We start from the raw sequence: 13,638 nt of genomic DNA on the forward strand, positions 1-13,638 counted from the left end.
AATTTCAAATTTAGTCTCAGACTATCGTTTTTGTCATTTAACATCCCTAGACTATTATTTTTTGGACACTTTTACTCCTTTTCATGACTTTTTCTATTTTTAGTAAGGAAATTTTTGTCTCTTCATATTTTTCTTTTGTTATTTTTCCGGTTTCATTGGTTTAGGACTTTACTAAAAATCGGTTGAGAAATATGATTACTAAAAATCAGAGGTTACCTAAAGTTCTAAACCAATAAACCGGTTGAAACTGAAAAAATAATAAAAGAAAAATATGAAAAGACAAAAATGTCCTTACTAAAAATAGAAAAAGTCATGAAAATGACTAAAAGTATCCAAAAAAATAATAGTCTAGGGATGTTAAATGACAAAAACGATAATATGAAACTAAATTTGGAATTGCTACCAAAGACAAGGGATCTCTGTTGGAATTAACTCTTGTATAAAATTATGATGTGGAAAATCTCTTTGTTGTTCAAACCAATAAAATTCTTGAAGTGATCTGTGTGCATATATATATATATATATATATATATATATATATATATATATATATATATATATATATATATGTATGTATGTATGTATGTATGTATGTATGTATGTATGTATGTATGTATGTATGTATGTATGTATGTATTTATAAAAGATAAAAGCAAAAGTATATGAGTATTTATGAAAATTATAAAAGGTACAAAATAATTTGACATAAATAGATGAAAAGTTTGTCTAAACCAGACAAAGAAAAAAAATTATAGAGAAAGTTGAAAATTTTGGAACAGAGGGTTGGATTTCAACTATTTATATTTGTGAGAGAAAAAAAAATCTTAATATGATAGAGTATAAAAATATTTGTGAGGAAAAAGTCTACAAAGCCCCTATAATATCACACAGTCTATAAAAATTTAAGTTTTTGAAAATCAATAGACATTTAAAAACTCAATAAAAGTCTCAAATTGAATACTACTAGGCTTTTAAAAACTCAAAGCCGAATAACTACAAACTTTCTTTAAATGTCTAGATTAAATACCTTCAAACTTTTAAAGTTTTTAAAAGTCTTCATTGAATACACCCCCTTTGATTTTTATTTGAACATATATTCCGAATATATGTACAAAATCTGACGCACGTTAAACATTAATCTGACGCACTTAAAGTACAAAACACACGCACATTAAGCACACAAACAAAACATCTTAAGAACGCAACCCCACGCACGTTAAACACAAGTCTCGCGCATGTTAAGCACAAGCCTCATGCACCTTGAGCACAGAACTCAGGCACCTTTTAAGTTTCAACAACTACTCACATTAAGCACAAACTCACGCACATTAAGGGTGTGTTTGGAAACCTGGAAAATGATTTCTGGAAATCATTTTCCGGGTTTCTGGTGTTTGGCTAGGCAAGGAAAATGAAAGTCAATGGAAAATAACTTATGGTCAATGGAAAATGACACCTATTTTCTGGAAAATGACTTCCCCTTTTTTTTGGGGGAAGTCATTTTCCATCTTCTAAACACACACACAAACGCCAGACTTCCTCCTTCAACAACATTCAACAACACCATACCTTCACTGGTTTCTGGCCGGAAACCAGATAAAAGTTCTCTGATTTCCGCCGGAAACCAGAGAGCTTCTCTCTGGCTTCCAACCGCGGAAACCAGAGAGCTCTCTGGCTTCCGGCCTGAAGAGAACGGCGGAAACCAGAGAGTTGTACTCTCTGGTTTCCGCCTTTTTTTTGTTTTGTTGTTGTTTTCTTTTTTTTTTTTAATTTTTTTATTAAATAATATTATTTGATTTTATTAATAAATATTATTATTTATAATATTATTGTAAATGTTATATATTTTAAACAAAATAATTAATTATTTAAAATGTTTAATTATACAATTCTACATCATTTTCAGAAAATGAGTCAAACACCAAAAGACAGTTTTCCATTTTGCAGCCAAACACCGGAAAGGAAAATGACTTTTGGAAAATGACTCATTTTCCATAAGTCATTTTCCTGCTTTCCAAACGGACCCTAAGTACAAAACTCACGCACCTTAAGCACAAGATTCACGCACATTAAACACAAAACTCACGCACATTAAATACAAAACTCATGCACCTTAAAATTTCAACAACAACTCACATTAAGTACACAGTCACGCACATTAAGCACAAAACTCACGCACCTTAAGTACAAAACTTACGCCTATTAATCACGCGCACAACCGCACGGGAGACACTTACCCGCACTGGAACTTAATTCTATGTATATATATATATATATATATATAGGCGAGTTCAGGTGCGGCGGTGCGGCATCACCAATAGTTCAACAAATATACACCATCAACGTTAGGAAAATACACCACAAAAAACAGAGGCAAATTAGGTACGCATCACCAAAAACACACCATTAGGTGTGAGTAAAATCACCATACACTGTTCGGAAATACACCATTGGGGGTGGCAAGTTATATTGTGTATTTTTTGATGTTTTATTGCATTTCATTGTGGTGTGTTTTTCTTATACTGTTGGTGCATATTGTTAACACTGCTGGTGTATTCTAAAATCCGCCGCACTGCAGCACGGGAAGACCCCGCCTATATATATATATATATATATATATATATATATATATATATATATATATATATATATATATATATATATATATATGCTCTAAAAAGAATACCTTTTTCTGGTGAGGATTAGCAAATATGAGAACACACTAATGTAATGCTGATTGCTGAACGCATTGTAGACTATCCTTATATGACTTGAAATGATTGAAGTACTGGCTTCATCTTATATATATATTCTCCATCAATTATTTCTTTTACCTTTATGACCCCCACTACAACTTTATTTTGAACAATAATCTAAATTCAAACTGCCACTGTCTAAACGCATTGTGGACTATGACTTGGAACTTGGAATCATCTAAACTCCAACCATAATGAGGATTGAATTTTCATATCATTTCTGTCATCTTTGGACTTAAAAAACTAACTTATAAGTGTTATATTTGGCGTATTTATAAATTATAAAGAATCGAATAGTTTCAATTGATGAGCAATAAATAAATAATTAAATATATATATATATATATATATATATATATATATATATATATATATATATATATATATATATATATATATATATATATATAGAATCGCACTCACATGCGAATGTTTCGCCCAGGAACGAAATAGGAATGGATTCTGTTCGTCCACGTGTACAGATCTAATGGATGAGAAACACTGATTTTTTTAAAAAGCGCGGTGACATTTTCGTAAATAATTAAACATCGAAGTGCAAGTAAAATGTATTACAAGTGTATGTAAAATGTATTATAGGTGCAAGTAAAATTTACACTGAGCATCAATACTAAGTGCACCTATAGTTCTAAGTAGTTGCACCTATAGTTCTAAGTAGTTGCACAGATAGTTATAAGTAGTTGCACCTAGGTGCATGAATGTTTGCGGGTGGTTTTCAGGGGTATTACTACCCGTTGAACTCAGATCAATAAATGTTAACAGGGCAAAATTACATGCACTTATAGGTGAAAAGTAGGTGCACATATAGTTATAAGTAGTTGCACCTATAGTTATAAATAGTTGCACATATAGTTATAAGCACACCCAGGTGCATGAATGTTTGCGGGAAGTGAATGCTAACAAGGGAAAATTACATGCACTTATAGGTGAAAGTAGGTGCACTTATAAGTGATTTTACTTGCACTTCGATGTTCAATTATTTACGAAAATGCCACCGCATTTTTTTAAGCTATTAGATCTGAACACGTGTCGCACGCTGATTCGTTCGCATATTCCTTCCTGGGCACTTATTCGCACCTGAGTGCATCCCTATATATATATATATATATATATATATATATATATATATATATATATATATATATATATATATATATATATATAAAAGTCGGTTCTGGTGGGGTGGGCGCCTCAGATGCGGGTGTGGGGTTTAATTTGAGCCATTGATCTTGCTTAGATCAAGGTTCAAGATTACCAAAATTTAAAAAAAATAAATAAATAAATAACGTGGTGGCAATTTGGTAATTTTTGCATTCAAGTCAAATTTAAGGTGCGTGAGATTTGTGCTTAAGGTGCGTGGGTTTTGTGCTTAATGTGCGTGAGTTTTTGCTTAAGGTGCGTGAATTTTGTGCTTAGTCTTAGTAGTTGTTAAAACTTAAAGTGCGTGAGTTTTTTGTTTAAGGTGCGTGAGATTTGTGCTTAAGGTGCGTGGATTTTGTGCTTAATGTGCGTGAATTTGTGCTTAAGGTGCGTGGATTTTGTGCTTAATGTGAGTAGTTGGTAAAATTTAAAGTGTGTGGGTTTGTGCTTAAAGTGCGTGCGATTTGTGCTTAATGTGCGTGAGTTTGTACTTAATGTGAACCATTTTAAAATCTTAAGTGCGTGTTTAATATGCTTTGTTCTGTGCTTAAGGTGCGTGGTGGTTTGTGTACTTAAGGTGTGCCATGTCAATACTTAAGGTGCGTCCAACCGCACAACTGCACGGGAAACATCACCCGCACCTGAACCCTTCCCTATATATATGTTGAATTTGAACAATAGTCTAAACTTTATATATTAGAGTAACCTTTGGATGGGGCATTAGGCCAAACTTGACTGTGGATTATGGTGGAGTGGCTTGATTACAATATTTGAAATTGTTTTGTTTGTCTCTTATTCGGTCTCGCATATTAAAAAAAAAAAAAAAAAATCTAATTGTTGTAAAAATTTATTTGCAAGTAGATGGTTCTCATAATACTTGTTACTTTGTCCAAGATTTTGTGGTCACGTGACACCAATTTATAAGTTTGAACTCCAGACTTAAAGAATCACACTAATTTTTCGGTAATTTATATCCAGCATCAGGGCGCGCATTGCATTGTGCGCCCTGATGCAAAACGACGTCGTTTCAGATTATTTTATTTTTTTGAAATTTCTCTACCCTATGTTGGCGGTTAATTTTCTTTTTAAAAAAAAAAATCTCATGTTCAAAAATGTACATAATTTTATACTAGAATACACATAATTGTATACATGAGTACATAATTGTATAACAAAATACACATACTTTTTTTAATAGATAATACATATAATCTAACATAATACATAATATACATAAACTTTTAATATAATAAACATCAACTCTTAACATAATACACATAAATTTCCTGTTTTGGATGTACATAATTGTATAAAAAAAGATGTACATGATTGTATAAAAAATGTACATAATTGTATAAATAAATACACATAATTTATAATCAAATACACATAATCACGTCAATTACCTACATAACTTACCAAAACGACGTCGTTTTGGGAGGCACGGGACGCACAGTGTTATGCGCGCCGTGGTGCAGGGTATAACGGTGACTGCTCCTACCATGAAGATTAGTGGAGAAGGTAAATCGCGAGATATACCTCAACAGACCTACAAAAGCCCATAACCTTGCAGTTGTTAATAAGGCAAAACTTTTAAACTTAATTATTTTGAATTGATTTGGCAATTGTGCATAAGGGCATGTGACACTAATTTATAATTTTAAATTAGAAGGTTATATATTTAATCCCTAAATATGTAACCCATGAACAAAAAAACTAATAAAACTAATAATCCATTCATAAAATTCCAAAGAGTTTATGATATAATTTGATTATAAATTATATTTTTTTGAAATTAAAAAAGTATAGAACATATACAACCTTCTAAAAAATCATGATTGTTTCAATATAAATAAATAAATATATATATATATATATATATATATATATATATATATATATATATATATATATATATATATATATAGGGAAGGAATCAGGTGCGGGTGGGCTTCCCGTGCGGTTGTGCGGGTGAGCGCACGTTAAGCATTAATCTGATGCACTTAACACACGCACATTAAGCACAAACAAAATACCATAAGAACACAACTCCACGCACGTTAAGTACAAGCCTCACGCAAGTTAAGTACAAGCCTCACGCATGTTAAGCACAAGCCTCACGCGCCTTGAAGCACAAAACTCAGGCACCTTTTAAGTTTCAACAACTACTCACATTATTTAAAGCACAAACTCACGTACGTTAAGCACAAAACTCACGCACCTTAAGCACAAGACTCACACACCTTAAGCACAAAACTCACGCACATTAAGTACAAAACTCATGCACCTTAAAGTTTCAACAACAACTCACATTAAGTACACACTCACGCACATTAAGTACAAAACTCATGCACCTTAAGCACAAGACTCACGCACCGTAAGTACAAAACTCACGCACATTAAGCACAAAACTCAGTAGACACTCGCGCACCTTAAGCACAAACCTCACGCACCTTAAGCACAAGACTCACGCACCTTAAGTACAAAACTCACGTACATTAATCACCCGCACAACCGCACGGGAGACACTTACCTGCACTGGAACTTAATTCTATATATATGTGTGTGTGTGTCTAAATTTTATTGCACACAAAAATGTTGTTTCTTATAAAAAAAATTAAAAAAAAAATAAAGAGTTACATATTCAATTGAAGATCAATAAACATTACAAAGTTGTATAAGTTTGAATCTCAAAGTTAAATATGCCTCATCACTTCTATCCTGATACTTTTATACGTGTGTTCACTATAAATTAAACCAAATGTATTTGAACTCTATAAATAAGGTTGTTGGTAAGGTAAAATTTATAAATTTATTTTGAATTAATTGATTAGTTGAATTGTGCTGAAAATAAGTACTATAAAAAAATAAATAAAATAAAATAAAAAATAAAATAAAAAGGCAGAAGGTGGTTTGGTACTAGCTATAAGTACTTGGTAGTCATGTGCAGCGTAAATAAAAAATAGATAAATATATTCGTTGGTTACGGCGGACACCCATTAGTATATGATTCATTATTATATTCTTATATATAAAGTAATCTTTTTGTTAATAATTTGCATTATCAATGGAAGTGGGAAAATTATTGAATGAATCTTGGGCCTTAGCTTCAACATACTAAAATAGTAACAAAATATATATATATATATATATATATATATATATATATATATATATATATATATATATATATATATATATATATATATATATATATAAAATTTAAGCACTCCTGGTCCACTTTTAGTCACGTAATTTTTATTTATTTAATTTTTTGTAATGAGAAAAACTTGTAATCACTTTGCGATAGTATTTCATGTCATGTAAATAGTATTTTTCTTTTTTCATTTGATTGGTTGTTCCCCTCATCTATCTCTTCGTGTATTCTTCTATTTGTTCATGTTCATTGCTTGTTTTGCCCCTTTGGTGGTCGACTTGAGCTCCCTGTTGCCTTGTCAAGGCCTCCCTTGAGCCCTACAAAGCTGACTCGCATGTTGCGTTCTTGTTTCCCCATTGGTGATAGACCTTGAGACCAGTCTTAGGCCTCCTATGAGGTCGAGTGGATACTTGGCTCGGTCTAAGGCCTCGCCGAGGTCGTTTGGTTCCCAAACACGGGGCTTTTGTTGATCATTACCTCTTTCGCCCTCGGTTAGGTGACCAACTTTATTAGAGGACTAATTTCTCTCTTCTGTTATAAAGCTGTTAGGGAGGTTGTTGTAGTTAGTTATTTCCCTCCCTTTTCTTTTACCAGTAGCTATATAGGCTATTTTGTATCTTTCAAGAACGATTGATTCATTCTGCAATAGAACAGTGCCACTTCTTCTTTCCAGTGCCACTTCTTCTTTTCTCTCTATTCGATTTCTTTTGTGATATGGTATCAGAGCCACGATGGCTTGGACTGGAGCCACAGCAGCAAGTTCGATTAGGCCCCCAAGCTTCACAGCTCCGACGATAACAGCTCCGACGGCAGCAGCTCAAACAACGGCTCCGCCGGCAACTTCGACGATCTTGGATCCAAATGATCCGGGAAGTCCCTATTTTCTACATCCTAACGAGAATCCCGCACTGGTTCTCGTCTCTGCACCGCTAGATGGACGTAATTATCACCCATGGGCCAGGGGAATGGAAATGGCTCTTCTCTCCAAGAACAAGTTAGGGTTCGTGGATGGAACCGTGGTAGCACCAGACGTGAGTGATGTCAAATTTCCCTACTGGAGAAGATGCAACAACATGGTTGCAACTTGGATAATGCGCTCGCTCTCACCAGAGATTGCTCAGACCGTTCTTTGGGTGGGAACGGCGGAAAGGATCTGGAAGACCTTGAAATCGAGATTTAGTGAAGCAGACATATTTCGTGTTTCCGATCTACGCGCCGAGATGCATCAGATTTGCCAAGGAGACCTCAGCATAGGTGCGTATTTTGCAAAGTTGAAAGCCCTATGGGACGAATTGCAAGTTATAAGACCTCTCCCCACCTGCAATTGTGCACGGAGATGTGACCGTGGACTACTGGACAAGCTCCAACTACACCTAGACAGTGACAATTTGTCTGTGTTCTTGAGGGGGTTGAATGATAACTATGCCTTAGTCCAATCACAGATCATGATGATGAAGCCGCTACCCTCTGTTGATGAAGCATTTCTGATAGTTCAACAGCAGGAAAGGAGGTTCAATAATGGAATAGGTTCTTCACCCCAATCAACAGAGAACTTGAATGCAGGGAGTGTCTTTTTTAGCCAGACTACGGGAAGCAATTCGGGTACAAAGAAGTTCTACTCTAATGGAAATAAGAAACCAATTTTTACCTATTGTGGCTACACCGCTCACACTGTGGAAAAGTGCTACAAGAAACATGGGTATCCACCCGGTTGGAAGCCAAGAAACAAGAGTGTAGGGTCAGTCAATCAGGTTCAGATGGCTCAAAATCCCTCAGAAGACACTATATCTCTTTCTCAGAATGAGTATATGATGCTCAAACAGCTGCTGCAAAGAGAGAACAACACCTGCAATCAGAACTCACCTCTGGATGTGGAAGCCAGACCACAAGCAAATCTAATCTCTGCCAATTTTGTTCCCAGTGCTCAGCTATAAGGTAATCCTCTGCCATCATCTAGTAATAAGATACCTTGGATCTTGGATAGTGGTGCCACACATCACATTGTTTGCAATCATCATATACTGACATAAGTTAAGAGTGTTAAAAGCATGCATGTTGAGCTTCCTAATGGAAATAAGACTGCCATTACACATATAGGGGCAATTACTGTATCAGATGATTTAGTTTTGAAGAACGTCTTCTGTGTGCCTGACTTTCACTTCAATCTAATATTAGTCAGTGAGTTAATCAAAGGCTCTAATTGTAAATTGGTACTACAATCTGATATATGCATCATACTGGATCAAGTCCTTGGGAAGATGACTGGACAGGTTAAGTTGGAGAGAGGTCTATACCATCTGGTGCAACCTGATTTCTTTGTCTCTTCTGATTCTGTGCAAACTGTTAGAATAAATCCTTGTAATACTGATAGGTTGTGGCATGCCAGATTAGGGCACATTTCTTATTCAAAGATGAAAATGATGCATTTGTATAAATCTGACTTGAAATTGAATAAAGAAGCAGCTTGTGATATATGCCACTTGGCTAAACAGAAAAGATTGCATTTCCCTGCTAGCACTACTACTTCTTTTAACTGCTTTGATTTGGTCCATGTTGACATTTGGGGACCTTATGGGGTGCACACTATATATGGTCACCAGTACTTCTTGACTATTGTGGATGATTACAGCAGGCTAACTTGGGTTTTCTTAATGAGGGGCAAACATGAGACTAGGAATCTCATTCAAGACTTCTGTGCTTTAGTTCACACACAGTTTGGGAAGTATGCCAAGTGCATTAGGACAGATAATGGGCAAGAGTTCAAGATGAATAAGTTCTACCAAGAGAAGGGGATCATTCACCAGACTTCCTGTGCCTATACACCTCAGCAAAACAGTGTGGTAGAAAGGAAACATTGGCATATTTTATGTGTTGCAAGAGCCCTGAGGTTTCAAGCAAACTTACAAGAGTGTTTTTGGGGAGACTGCATTCTACAAGCTGTGTATATCATTAATAGAATACCCTCAGATGCCTTACAAGGAAAAGTTCCATATCAAGTTCTATTTGGAAGCCCTCCTCAACTTTGCCACCTCAGAACTTTTGGTTGCATGGCCTATGCTGCCAACATCAGAGGGTACAAAACCAAGTTGCTCCAAGATCAAGGAAGTGTATGTTCTTAGGATACCCCAATGGTGTGAAAGGATACAAGTTATATGACCTACACACTAGGGAAGTGCTGATATCCCGGGATGTATTCTTTTATGAAAAGAGTTTTCCCTATGAGTCACAACACAATTCTTATAATCAGGTGATCAAATCTCTCATTATTCTACCTAATGCCACATGTACAGCAGATGATTGTTCCCCTTCAAGTCTCAATAATCCAGATGCTACTCCAACAGTTATCAATATGCAACCTAGTGATGCCATTGAGCACCCTGAAAATTCTGTCTTAGATCACCCTGAGGATGCCATTGAACCACCCCAACAAATCAGGAGGTCCACCAGGCAGGTGTCTAAGCCAGCATATCTTCAGGATTATGAGTGTCAACACACTTTCAGGAGGACCACCCCTCACACATTATCTTCTGTTTTGTCATATGACAGACTCTCACCAGGATTCAGAGTCTTTGCCTTGAATGTGCTGAATCAGGTTGAGCCCAGGACTTATAATGAAGCCATCCAACATGATTGTTGGAAATTAGCCATGCAAGCAGAGATATATGCCCTTCAAGCCAACAAAACCTGGGAACTCACAACCCTCCATCCCTCTAAACATGCCATTGGGTGCAGATGGGTTTACAAAGTGAAATACAAATCAGATGGGACTGTAGAGAGGTGTAAAGCCAGATTAGTAGCCAAAGGGTACACCCAAACTTGTGGGCTGGATTATACTGACACTTTCAGGCGAGTAGCAAAGATCACATCTATTAGAACCCTGCTTGCTGTGGCTGCTGCAAGAGGATGGCAATTACATTAGCTTGATGTCAACAATGTATTCCTCCATGGTGATCTTCATGAGGAGGTGTACATGCAGCTCCCACAAGGTTTTGAAGCACAACATCCCAGGCAACTGTGCAGACTGACCAAGTCTCTTTATGGACTCAAGCAGGCCAGTAGACAATGGAATTCTAAACTCACAAGTGAGCTGATCTCATTAGGGTTTAAACAGGCTGTCTGTGATACCACCACACATCTACAAGCAGTTCATAGAGTCTTAAGATACATCAAGCAATGTCTTGCACAAGGCTTATTCTTCCCAGCGAAATCTGATCTTAAACTAAAGGGGTTTGCTGATTCGGATTGGGCAGCCTGCCCTCACACAAGACGGTCTGTAACAGGGTTTTGCATGTTCCTAGGGGAAGCATTGATCTCCTGGAAGTCCAAGAAGCAACATACAGTGTCAAGATCCTCGTCTGAAGCCGAATATAGAGCCATGACACTTGTAGCGTGTGAAGTCCAGTGGCTAACTTTCTTACTTGACACATTGGAAGTCAAAACCAAAGGGCCAGCCATCCTCTATTCTGATAGTAAGTCTGCAATAGCGATTGCAGAAAATTCGGTGTTTCACGAGCGCACAAAGCACATAGAGATTGATTGCCATCTCATAAGAGAAAAGCTTCAAAGAGGGGTCATCCGACTTCTGCACGTCTCCACCGACAACCAGGTTGCTGACATCTTAACCAAGCCCTTACAACCTTTGTTATTCCAGCGAAGAGGCCATGACGCGGAACTCCATACGTAAATCGCGAAAGACGTATAGATTTTGTTCATCCAACGAGATGGGTCGACTGGCCATGGCTAGTTCCTTGACGAGAACCTGAGCTCGTCCTAAGTATTCCGATGGAAAACTATCACCTTGACGAAGACCCTGCAACTGCCAAAGCAAGCCAAGCGCACGAGCATGTGTGGAAGAGCCAAAAGTATTTTCAACAGCCTGCTGATGGATAATTTTAATAATATCCTCACAAGTGCACGAGTCAGTGTAGTAATAAGGTGCAAAAGCAAGGGTCGATCCCACAGGAAATTGTACGATGCAATTTAATAACTTGAAATTAATGAAATAATGGACTTGACAATTTAAAGTACTAGAATAAAATGTCAAAGATAATGATCAATTTACATGGAAAATAATTAAATCAAAGCGCAGGTAAGTAACCAGAGAAATTAGCTAGAACCGGAATATCAAATAACAACCATGATGGAAAAGCTTAAGAACACGAATCTAATACTACTATTAAATTTGTACCTTAGTCTAATACTAACCATCATTAAAATATCAACCCTTAAAAGCAAATAAAATAAAGCTTAAATATAATAATCAAATAACATAGAGCTTAGCAAATTAAAAGCAAATATACTAAATCAATTATCATAAAGCTAGCTTAGCATTTGACAGTAACTCAAAGGCGAAAACAAACAATACTCAAAGGCTTTAATGTAATAGAGTTTAGAATTTTGACATTTTACTCTAGGCTCCACGAGCAGCACTTTACAATTTGGAAATTGAATGATTAAACCAAAGAATTGCTATGAAAGGAAAGGAAAGCCAAAAACCAGGAAGATAGTCTGCCACGTTTTGCTGCTGCCTCCAAGATTCTTCCACGCCGCTGAGATGAAATTGCCACCGTCGAACAGGCCTTCTGTCCGCCGGAACGAAATCAGAACAGAGCGCACCACCGGAAATCTGATCTGCGGGGGTGAATCGATGATCAAGCCTCCTTCCATTGCCCTCTATTTATATTGCCTCAGACTCAACCTCTGTTCCGCACGTCCGCTACTCATTCGGATCGCCGGAGAAATTGATATGCGAAATATGATTCTGGTCTTCTGCGCCTTTTATCTCGTAGGAATTTGACTAGCTAACAAAATTTATTAAATAATAGTAATAATAATAAGAAGAATAATAATAATAATAATAATAATAATAATAATAATAATAATAATAATAATAATAATAATAATAATAATAATAATAAACTAAGATCAAAGAATTAAAGGACTAACAGAATTCAAATACTAAACAAATTTAATAATAACTATTCTAAAATTGAACAAAATTAATAAAGCTATTAAAAATAATAATAATAAATAAAAATATAGATTAATTAATTAATTAATTATTATTTATTGCAAATAAACTATAAAAAGATTATATAAAATAACACTAAAAATAATGTTTATCACCTGCCAGACGAAGCGTGAAGTTGTTCGTCCAACAACTAAGAACATTACCTCCTCAGATATGGATGATACAAGCATAGACAATATTGATTGGTCCTGCTGTATCCAAGCCAAATACGTTGCATTCACCACCGTAGAGGAACCATCAACAGCAACGACGGTCGCCGGAGGACATGGGTTCGTATAGTCAACGTAACCAAGCAGATTCTGGCCACAGAGGAAGGGAACTAGCTAGGTGCGCCAAAACAGGTTGTTCCAAGAGGTTAATTTAATTTGATTGACACGAAGTGATGGACTGACAAAAGAGACGGCGAAGCAACCACCGAAGTAGAGGAGAGGTTACCGGCAGTAATCGTACGCTCAGACAAGGCGTCAGAAGGGTTTGAGGAAGCCATTCAGGATCAAACGAAGCAAACTGATACCATATAAGTGTTTTAGGGAAAACCA

General features: G+C 36.0%; 1 protein-coding gene across 1 annotated transcript; it reads left to right on the top strand.

The window, feature by feature from the left end:
* Positions 1–7,799: 7,799 nt before the first annotated feature.
* On the top strand, positions 7,800–9,002 carry LOC109183034. The gene has a single exon (XM_019333250.1). It carries the CDS (start codon positions 7,800–7,802, stop codon positions 9,000–9,002), a length of 1,203 nt encoding a protein of 400 aa, XP_019188795.1.
* Positions 9,003–13,638: the final 4,636 nt, after the last annotated feature.

The sequence above is a fragment of the Ipomoea nil genome, unplaced genomic scaffold (genome assembly GCF_001879475.1).
Source record: "Ipomoea nil cultivar Tokyo-kokei standard unplaced genomic scaffold, Asagao_1.1 scaffold1096, whole genome shotgun sequence".
NCBI lineage: Eukaryota > Viridiplantae > Streptophyta > Magnoliopsida > Solanales > Convolvulaceae > Ipomoea > Ipomoea nil.